The 11,680-nt window shown below is 38.3% G+C and overlaps 1 protein-coding gene across 1 annotated transcript in view; it reads right to left on the bottom strand.

Moving 5' to 3' along the window:
* Nucleotides 1-3,975: 3,975 nt before the first annotated feature.
* The window catches only part of LOC108711533 (substance-P receptor), a 144,313-nt gene continuing 136,608 nt past the window's right edge, over nucleotides 3,976-11,680 (bottom strand). The window contains exon 6 of the mRNA XM_018253387.2: nucleotides 3,976-5,563. Within this exon, the coding sequence (XP_018108876.1) occupies nucleotides 5,436-5,563 (128 nt within the window). The 3' untranslated portion in view covers nucleotides 3,976-5,435. The remainder of the gene's footprint in view (nucleotides 5,564-11,680) is intronic.

Raw genomic sequence — 11,680 nt, 5'->3', positions numbered from 1 at the left:
TTGAAAAAAAATTAATTTTTTTTTGAAAAAAAAAAAAAACATTGGCGGCAGGGGCCCCCTTATAAGTTAAAAACAAATTGGGGCCCCAAAAAAAATTTAAAAAAAATAATTTTTTTTTGAAAAAAAAAAAAAACTGGTGGCAGGGGCCCCCTTACAAGTTAAACAAATTTGGGGCCACCAAAAAGAAAATTAATTTTTTTTTAAAAAAAAAAACCCAAAAAAAAACAATGGTGGCAAGGGGCCCCTTACGAGTTAAAAAAAAAATTGGGGCCCCAAAACAAAAGTTTTAAAAAAAAGATTGGTGGCAGGGGCCTATAGAATATTAAAATAATACATTGGTGGCCAGGGGATTAAAAAAAAAAAAAACACAAACTGGTGTTCAGTAGAATTGAACTCATGGCTTCAGTACTTCAACTTCACCTCCTTTCGTGACTTCGGGTCTTTTCACCGCTTCAGGACTTCGGCTTCGGCTGTTTTCGTGACTTCGGGTCTTTGCGCTGCTTCAGGACTTCGGCTTCGGCTGTTTTCGTGACTTCGGGTCTTTTCGGCGCTTCGTGACTTCGGGACTTCGGCTTTTTCCGTGACTTCGGGTATTTTCGTCGCATCGGCTTCGGCTTTTCGGCACTTCCGCATTCGGCACTGAAGAGGCAGGACGTACGGCTCGGGCGCTTGTAAGGGGGGCCCGGATCTTCAAAAAAATGCAGCGCTGCCGGGCCCCCCTTCATGCCCGGGCCCGGTACGCTTGTCCCCCCTGTCCCCCCCTGATGGCGGCCCTGGGCACCCGTGGGCTTGTCATAAGAGCAGGAGCTTTAAAAGGGTGGTAATCAGGTGCCTACATAACAAATTTCAAATTTCACTTCTGCAATTGGGGGCCCACTGAGGTCTTGTGACTAGGGCTGCATGAGCTTAAATACAGTGCTGCTGGTGGTGGAGAAGATATTTCTGGAGATTTGGCAGTCGTACATTTTAATTGCAGGCAACAAATCCCCCCATCGGCCATTACCATCCATTAGTGAGTTAGGGAGTAATGCTAAAAAGAGGCACTTTCTGCAATTCCTTCATTGTTTCCTTGAGTATCATGACTTACATATTACACCACCTTTTTTTGTGTATTTTGGTTTCCCCCTGTTGTTCACAGTATAATCTGCTGTTTACTCCTTGTTGCCCTCTAAACTCATCTTAAAAATAGATCATCTAATTGATATTCATTAATACTTTAATTTAAGCAATAATGACACTTGCCCTTTTTAAAAGCCTTCCATACCCCACTACGGTTGGCACCTGGATTTTATTTTACTTGCCTGACTGTTAAAGATGATGCATACAGTAGAAAATAAAGCTAAAAACATAAGAATGCTAGTATTTTTAGGTGTATGGATCTGATAGGCTGTAAACTGTTTACATCTTAGATCCTTGTGAATGAACTTTACTAAAGAAATTAATATACAAACAAAGGCGGATGTGATAATATTTTTTGTTTTGAGAAACTCTTGGTCCTAAGCTAAGACTACCTGATCATTAAAGAAACCATGTCAAATGAATGAAAGTTGCAGGGATTGTGGACTGATCACAATCATAGTGGCTTTTCTAGCTGGAGAAGGCCTTCATTTTTTTATATGATCTGGCAATGGCATTTTAGATAGATGTTTTCTCTTTTGGTAACCAGTTCACAAGGGATCACAGTCACACATCTTTTAATTTAGAGGTAGATCCTTTTTATATAACAGCAGAGAACATTGAGTTTACAGTGAAAGATATTATAGGGCAACATACCAAGAAAGTTCAAATTATCATTAAAATAAAAGCTATATGACACTTTTATATGTACATATATATATATATATTTAGAGGGAAAAAAAATAAAATTAAGAGCTTCCAAGTAAGCCAGCCTGATTACATTGTAGATATGATTGTCTCAAGCCATTCCTCTGGGGCATATTCATTCTCTCTGCTGGTGTGCAGCTTTCTAGCTGCTGATTGGACAGAAGAGGAAAATGAGCTAAAAGTAGATAAAGCTATAGGAATTTGTGTGCCGTAAGTTCTATTGTGCTAGAATTAAGAAATATCAAAATGGCCTTTGGGGTTAATTAACACACAAGCCAAGCGCTGTATACTGTATAAACTTATCAAATATAGTGATATAGTTGTACATTGGACTCTAAAAAACAAGATGTATCCTATGAACTGCAGCTAGCATAAAACATATTGTGTATGTCTGGCGTTACAAAGAAATTATACAAATCTCCACCTACAATAGATAGGACTTTTAAGGCAGAGTGAAACATTTTTGGGTAGGTCAGCTTTCTGAGTGTCGTATTTTCATGATAAGTATAACTTCTGTGATCAATTTTAAAGTTCATCCTATGAATTCAATTTTATTGCTGTTTTCTATGTTGCCAGCACTTATGTTATTGACAAAACTTCTATTTGACTTTATGTCACTCCAAGGTAATTTACTAAAGGTCATTTAAAATATAAGGCTACTCTATTTTATTGCTAGTCCTACATTAGTGCTGGATCATCTGTACAACAATATTGAATCAGCTACAATAACTGCTGTTTGTATCCCATTTATGATGTTGGTACCATTGGATAATTATTCCAAACACTGACTGGATCTGCAGAGTTCTTGGGAATGTGAAATGATTTGTATGATGTATGAGTTTCAAGTCAGTGTCATCAAATCGTTATCGAATTGCCGAATATTTTTTTTACCCTGCTTTAGAGACATGATTCTCAGCCCTTTTGGATTAGTAGGTCATAAAAATCCACTTTTCCTACTGGTTGCAGTTGCAAACAACATACTTTGTTTTTTTGAGGGAGGTTTGGAACTGGAGTCATCTTGCCATGGTACCAAGAATATTCAGAGTGGACTCACAGGGGGTTATTTGCTAGAATCCGAATTTATCTCAAATTTTATTTTAAAAAAACACCACCGAATCCCATGGCCAACTTATTTATTAATTAAAACACGTAATTTAATGGGATCACAGAAAAACGAGATAAAATCACTAGAATTTTTGGCTTTTTCCCGAATCACTCAAATTTTAAAGCTTTTTTCCAGAATCACTCGAATTTTTTACCTGAAAAGGTCAGATTTTTAGACTAAACTCAGAGCAGACCACGAAAACTTCAAATTGAGATAGGTGCCACTCCCATTGACGTATACAGGACCACGACAGGTCTGAGAAGGCGAATTTTCAGATTCTGGCTTTTTGCATCATCAGGGTATAATCAATCTAAAGAAAAATACTTTTTTCCCCCTCTAAATATTCAAATTTTTTGGTGATAGAAACTTGAATTTTTTGAGATTTTAACATTCAGATTTTAATAAATAACCCCCTTGTTCTGTTGGAGTAAATCTCTATAAATGGGTAGCCACTTCTCAAGCGATGGGGATAAATAAGAGTTTGTTCAGACAACAAGCCTATATTTTTATGTCAAAATGGAAATTGGAAATTTGGAACTGGGGACATTACATTTGTATATGTTATTGTAAATGCTACAAGATGCCGGGTTCTATTTCACTTTAATGGAAAAGTCTAAACCTATACAAATGTTATTAAGCTTACTGCACCTCCATGAGACCAAAAACCTGCCCTTGAATACACTTATTCATGATGTTTACCCTTTAACAGTTCTCCTGTTCCTACTGGAGACTAAATGAAATGGTCACTGGCAGTTGCAGTTGGCTAAAACTTTCTTATATAGAAACAAAAAGAAGGTACAGGTATAGGACCTGTTATCCAGAATGCTCGGGACCTGGGGTTTTCCGGATAAGGGTCTTTCTGTAATTTAGATCTCCAAACCTTAAGTCTACTAAAACATAATTTAAATATTAAATAAACCAAATAGGATTGCTTTGCTTCCAATAAGGATTAATTATATCTTAGTTGGGATCAAGTACAAGGTACTGTTTAATTATTACAGAGAAAAAGGAAATCAATTTTAAAAATGTGAATTATTTGCTTATAATGGAGTCTATGGGAAAAGGCCATTCTGTAATTCGGAGCTTTCTGGATATCGGGTTTCCGGATAACGGATCCTATCACCTGTATTGGGAACTCTGGAAATCCACAGACAGGCCAAGTAAAAGAAGTGAATTAAAAATTTTGAATAGCCATATCAAAAAGATTATGACTAAGTGCAGATGGACACAAATGCTACAGGCTTTTTGAGATGACTATTTGATAAATTTTATTTAATTTTTTAATTTTGCCTGGCCTGTCTGTGGATTTCCAGCCTTTTTGTTTCTATATACATGGTTTATCCGCTCCCTTGAGCTGAGTTTCTGGTGCACCAGAAAGAGTTCTCTACAAGGATGAATGTATTTACGTTTACATTTGTATTGGAATTGTGCAACCTTCTTATACCAAAAACAGTCACAGTATTTTGTTCTCCACCAATGACCACAAATATTGCAGTACATTGCACAGTCTCCCCAACTTTGATGCTTCCATAGTTAAGGTTATAACAGAAGTAGCAACTTGCAGCTGTCCTCGCCCATCAAGGTGTTATCATATATTACTTTTCCTCGAGGGAATTACAGTTCCTTGAATGGACTTCTAAGCTGCCCTACATTATATAAAAACAATCAATTAAAATGTACATTTTGAAAGAATATGCAGAATTTCTTTTGTTGACTTGGAAAGATAAATTCAGCTAAAAATTAAGACATTTTCCATGAAATGTTGACATACAAAGTAGATACAAAGAAATAAGTGCTCCCGCACAAGATTAAAGAGTAGTAATAGGAACCCGGGCACACACAATTAAGGCTTCCTGTTTCCTGGTGATACACATGTGACCTCTGAGAAACCAACTGTAGGTGGGAGTAAACATTATTTGTTGAAAGAAGGGCTTATTGAAAGGTTAGTATCACACAGGTCACGTCTATGACACCAATAAACAGGCAAAAACACTTGCACACTTGTGCATTTTGTATTGCTGTTTAATGATTAGCAGAAAAGAGTAGCATACTCCATATAATAATTGGAATAACCCAAGAGGAATTCTACTACGCTATCAAAAACCACAGTACAAAGCTTCACATTGTCCCCTAAAGGGGATCAAATCACAATTCCAATAAAGGTTCGGATACATGATTGGGAAGGTTTCCACACTCACGGTAAATGATTTTAAATGCCAGTGCTTTAGTTATTAGCATTATTGCTCCTGAAGGTCATTGCTCCTATCATGGTTACTTTTGAAGTGCATGAAAGAATGTCATTTTTTGGTGTCCAGTATAAATAGGAATGGGGAGCATTGCAGAAGAACATAGCTCCCATAATGGTTAAGGCATCCCTTACTGCAAATGCAACCCATTCTATCTCTTGGCACACAAGTTTTGTGTAGGAAAAAATTCAAAAAATTCAAAAAGCACATTTTCATTACACTTCCAACACGTGTTCTTTGGTTTTCCTTAATCCTTTTTCTCAGTGCAGTTTCACTCCCTGCTTGGTATCACTTCCATGGCTCTTCACAGTCCTTCTTAACTGCTCCATTCTCCTAGAGTCAGAGGGTCTTCTCGTACACATCTTAGTCAGCTCTTTATGGTCTTCTCCTGTCAGGAGAACATGAGGAGGGGATCACTCCCAGTACAAGAACTAAATTAGTCAATGATAACCTAATATGACTGATATGTTGTGTGTCAACCCATTGTCTTTGATTGGGGAATCATTATTTCAGCCCAAGTAAGTTTAGAATGTTAAGGGGAATTAAGAAATTCTCTGTGCTCAACATAATCCCCGAAAGTGTTGCTTATTCTTTTTGAACTTAAAATATTTATTATTTTTGAACATTAAAAAGCTCTAATGAGCAGGGCCCTCTCTATCAAGCACTCTACTTACTTATTCTTTGCTGAACTCCTTTGTCTCTCATGAGTTGGCTGTAAGATCACGTATAATAATAAATGAAATAACATTACAATGAGGAATGCTTTAGTCTCATTTTCTCTTCCATGGACAGGGGGTTTGTGTGCATATTATACATGCCACAAGGGTAATTAATTTTATACAGGTATGGGACCTGTTATACAGAATACTAGGGACTTGGGGTTTTCCGGATAAGGTATCTTTCCCTAATTTGGATCTTCATACAGTAAGTCTACTATAAAATCATGTAAACATTAAATAAACCCAATAGGCTGGTTTTGCTTCCAATAAGGATTAATTATATCTTAGTTGGGATCAAGTAAAAACTACTTCTTTATTATTACAGAGAAAAGGGAAATCACTTATAAAAATTTCAATTATTTGATTAAAATTGAGTCTATGGGAGATAGGCTTTCTGCAATTCGGAGCTTTATGGATAACGGGTTTCCAGATAACAGACCCCATACCTGTAGTTTAGTGAAATTGTTATAGATATTCTATTCTATACTGTATATTCCCTTATCATCTGATTTGCAGTTCTACAGTATTGATAGGCTAAATGGCACCAGAACAAAATAAAAATAATAATGTCAGCTTTTAGAAACATAATGCATAAATAAAGTTGAGTAAATGGAAAGGATATTATAAACAGTGGACTAATGATCAGCTAAGAGGAATGGTAAGGTTTGGCTGGACCTGTAAGCAGTAAATCTGCCGTTGGAATTATGTGAGGTCATTTGGAGCGATGGTAGATTTTATCTGCCTGGGGTCGTTAGAACACACCGGTATTTGCTGAAGTATTACATGCATCAGGCAAGAGGAGACTTTTGCATAGCTCTAGAAATAGGTTCTCTCAGTACTTTGTTCAAATGCATGCTGAACACATCAAAGTACAGGTGTGGGATCTAATGAAGATCCGTAATTTGGATCTTCATACCTTAAGTCTACTAAAAAATCATGTAAACATTAAATAAACCCAATAGGCTGGTTTTGCCTCCGATAAGGATTAAATATATCTTAGTTGGGATCAAGTACAAGGTACTGTATTATTATTACAGAGAAAAAGGAAATCAATTTTAAAATTTTAAAAAATTGGATCGTTTGGTTAAAATTGAATCCAAAGGAGACGGCCTTTCCGTAATTTGGAGCTTTCTGGATAATGGGTTCCCGGATAACGGGGTCCCATACCTAAGAAAATTTTTGTAAGTTCAAAACGCATGGGTCTGTTTTGATACATTCTGATGTGTCAAACATATAATTATGAAAAGCAATAAACAGAATAAAATAGAAACCAATGAAAGCATGTGTGTACAAGCCCTTAAGTGTTCATTTTCAGGATATTATGATCTTGGTTTATATTCAGATGCATGCATCGTGAAATCTACAGTGTAATCCAGTGGGTACATGCTCCTGGTCAGAAGGGAACACAGCCATATATTTAGCCCTGTCACCCCCAATGTGCAGTTCATCCAAGACAATGGAAATGTAAGCTGGGTGCAGTGGCAGTAATGCAGTTGAGGGGGGGGGGGTTGAACACTGGCTCTGAAAATAAGTTAATCATTGCTGGGGGGGGACGACTTCCCTGTTAATTAACATATACTTGTTAGAGTATTTATTAAAACCATCACTTGAAGATATGATAGCTAGAGTCCAGTTTCTACTTTTTAATTTTTTGGAAGTATTATCAATAAAGCTGTTGCAATTCAACTGGAACAACAACTATCAACCTATGGCATTCATGATCCTTTCCAGGAAAGCATGAATGAGCTACAAGAAAGCATGAATGCCAACTGGTTAAGACTAAATCCTGACAAAAGTTTCTTATGGTGGGTCCCTTCCAAGGTCAATGACTAACCATAAAAGCTGGAGGCTGTCATGGTGCCATTTATGACCCAGTACAAAGCCTCAGTGAGATAAACCTAACGCAGTCCTCTTTATTCCACCTGAGCAAAATAGCCAAACATAAACATTTAATAACACTAGGGGGCAGATTTACAAAGCTCGAGTGAAGGATTCGAATGAAAAAAACTTCGAATTTCGAAGTGTTTTTTTGGCTACTTCGACCATCGAATGGGCTAGTTCGACCTTCGACTACGACTTCGACTACGAATCGAACGATTCGAACTAAAAATCGTTCGACTATTCGACCATTCGATAATCGAAGTACTGTCTCTTTAAGAAAAACTTCGACCCCCTAGTTCGGCAGCTAAAAGCTACCGAACTCAATGTTAGCCTATGGGGAAGGTCCCCATAGGCTTGCCTGTGTTTTTTTGATCGAAGGATATTCCTTCGATCGTTGGATTAAAATCCTTCGAATCGTTCGATTCAAAGGATTTAATCGTTCGATGGAACGAATAATCCTTCGATCGTACGATTAGCGCTAAATCGTTCGAAGTCGAACGATTTTAGTTCCTAGTCGAATATCGAGGGTTAATTAACCCTCGATATTCGACTCTTAGTAAATCTGCCCCTAGATATCTTACCAAATTTACCACAGGATCCACCAAACTACCAGTGTCCATTTTTTTCCTATTTACAGCTTCTTTTAAATAATACTATCTCTTGCAATCCTGTTATATATATTGTACAGTGCTTTCAGGTCACATTGGAAGAAAAGTGCTATATAAATACATAATTATTATTTTCACCCAATAAAAATGCCCTCATTACTGGATCACTGCACCAGAGACCACCCCTTCAGACTAGAAGAAAAGAACTTTCATTTGAAGCAACGTAGGGGGTTCTTCACAGTCAGGACAGTGAGGTTGTGGAATGCACTGCCGGGTGATGTTGTGATGCTGATTCAGTTAATGCCTTTAAGAATGGCTTGGACAGGGTCAGACTGGACATTAGGGGCCCACCGGGTTACAAACCCCGGGAGTTCCGTGCGCAAGCGTGAAAGGCGGAGCACAGCACGACTAAATCCTGCGAACGACGCGCATGCACCTAATGCCGACGAGCATGCTAATTAAAGCCGGATCGCAGCACCGGAAAAACATTTTTGGGGGGGCCCGGCAGATCGGGGTCTGGGCCGGCGAGGGCCCATGAGGGCGAGGGCCCACCGGGTTTTTTCCCAGTGTCCCGCTGGCCCAGTCTGACCCTGGCTTGGATGATTTCTTGGTTGGATGATTTCTTGGACAAGCATAATATCAGGCTATTGTGACACTAAAATCTACAATTACTATAGATATTGTTATACTGTATATAGATAGGTGAGTGTGTATATATATATATATAAGTGCCCTGGGGTTTGTTTGGAGGGGTTGAACTTGATGGATTTTAATCTTGTTTCAACCCATCTTAACTATGTAGCAATGGGCCAGATTCAATTTAGTGAGAAAAAATGGTTTATCATGTAAAAAATGAATGGACAAAATTTAGTTTGAGGACATTGAGTTTTCACGTGATAAACAGTGAAGTTTTTCCTAATTGAATTGTATTTCAAATTGAATCACGTTCATGACTTTTCACGTGATAAACCCTTTTCTCAAAGAATTGAATCTGGGCCTATGTTGGAAGTTGTGGAATCCTGTAAATAAACTGGCTAAGCATTGAGCCTACCATACATCTGACTTTTGCGAGTATCTGATATCATTTTTATAAAAAAATATATATTTTTTTTTAAACTTTGTTTTTTAAACTTTCTACTGAAATCTATACTTCTCATATCATATGGTATACTAGCCTTGCCCCTCCAATGTGTAATGATGCAAACGTGGATAGAGCCGCAATGTCATTCCTAATTCCTAAACCCTATATCTTGCAAAAACGCAGGCGTCACTTCGGATGTGACAGAAATAAGGTAAGTAATAGAAATGTCGGATGAAGTCACAGCATTGATCCGACGCAACACGACTGTCGGATGCAGATGCTGCACGCTGCGTCTGGATCTGACAGACGTGTTGCTTCAGATCAACAATCCGACAATGCATTCACTTACCTTATTTCCGTCGCATCCGATTTGACGCCTGCGTTTTTGCGCAGTGTGTCGGATCGCGCGAAAAACATCCGTGAAGTCCTACCCTTAAGCAAAGGCAACTGTTGGAAGGTTTATCCTGTCAAAGTAAATGTAAAAGTGGGCTCATTTAGGAACCTATTTATTAGGGATGCACTGAATCCAGGATTCGGTTCGGGATTTGGCCAGGATTCGGCCTTTTTCAGCAGGATTCGGCCGAATCTCTCTGCCAGGCTGAACCGAATCCGAAACCTAATTTGCATATACAAATTAGGGGTGGGGAGGGAATTGCGTGGCTTTTTGTCACAAAACAAGGAAGTAAAAAAAATATTTTCCCCTTCCCACCCCCTAATTTGCATATGCAAATTAGGACTCAGATTCTGTTCTGTATTCGGCCGAATCGAGAAGGATTCTGGGGTTCGCCGAATCCAAAATAGTGGATTCGCTGCATCCCTACTATTTATCATGTTGTGTAAAAAATGGAGTGAAGCATTACCAGTGATGTTGCCCAGAACAAAAAAAGCCTTAACATGAAATGCGTAAGGCTGTGGACACAAACTATTTCCAACCAACTACCTGGTGGAAGATTGCCTTTAATGAGTGCCTGCTCCAAAGAATTTTCAGTCCGCTCCCCGTGCTAAGGGCTCAAGGTGGTGCACCTGGGCCTCTTTCTTTATGTGGTGTAATCACTTACTATTTGGAGACCCTACTTTTAGATTTATTATGTTGCCCAGAACAACCAATCAGCTATTAGATTTAAACAGTTAGAAAACAAAAGCAAAGATCTGATCACCAGTAATGCTTTACTCCTCTTTTCCCACAGCATGATAAACAGACCCCTTAGTGTCGGACTGGCCTACCGGGATACTAGGAAAACACCTGGTGAGCACAAGGGTCAATGGGCCCTCCTACTGACCAGCCATTTTGTCATGAGTATGGGTATCTCATGGTTATTCCCCATTTCTATGAGAATAAAGAGGAAAAAAGAAGGAAAGAAAAAAAGGGTATATAAAGAGAAGATACTAATAGAAAATTAAATTATACTAGAAGGCTAAATAAGGTAAGTGAAGATAGAAGTAAATTTAGTCTAGAGAGTGGGCTGGTAGTCTAATGTTTTATGGTGGGCCCCTGACAACCCTGTCCAACAAACACAAGTGTAAAGTTCCACCAGTGTTGACTGGTTTAGTGAAATAAGGTGCCCGCATAAATTCAGACATTGGCCCATGGATGGTAGGGTGAGATGGGTGGCTAAAGACATCATCAACCCATTGATTGGCACACAATGTATGGAGGCATATTTGGCAAAAATCTAATGTTTTTGTGATCCACCCAAGAAAGCAGATGCTTACATGTATAACCAGCCTTAGAAAAAGAAAAGCAAATGCCCCTGCTATGAATTCCTGTTCTGAAGACATGTTGGTATAGAAACTGAGCTCCCACCGTTTTAGTACATCTGAGATCTAACATCTTTTTATCTGTCAGACTGTGACCTCTGGACTTGTTAGGAGTTTTTACTTGACAATATATTGTGCAGGGATGTAGAGATTCCACCTCTACTAGGGCAATGCTTTTGTCATCCGCATTTTTTAATCTCGTGCTGTCAGAAAATCTCATTTAATGAGTTAGGTGCTGAGAACATTTATATGACACTAGAACACTCTTGAATTACTCTTGAACATCTGAGTGTTTATATGTGAACACTAAAGATCTTGTTCTGTGAATTTCCTCTGAAAGGAAAGAAAGGAACCCTAGTCTAATAGAATTATTGCCAGGCAATCAATGAAACATTTGAAACAGCAAAACTCTAATTTAATAAGGATTGTTTACCCTCATGCTTTTCTAAATGGAATCT

Source organism: Xenopus laevis, chromosome 3L (assembly GCF_017654675.1).
Source record: "Xenopus laevis strain J_2021 chromosome 3L, Xenopus_laevis_v10.1, whole genome shotgun sequence".
In the NCBI taxonomy this organism is placed as follows: Eukaryota; Metazoa; Chordata; class Amphibia; order Anura; family Pipidae; genus Xenopus; species Xenopus laevis.
This window is presented reverse-complemented; position numbering and strand designations above follow the sequence as displayed.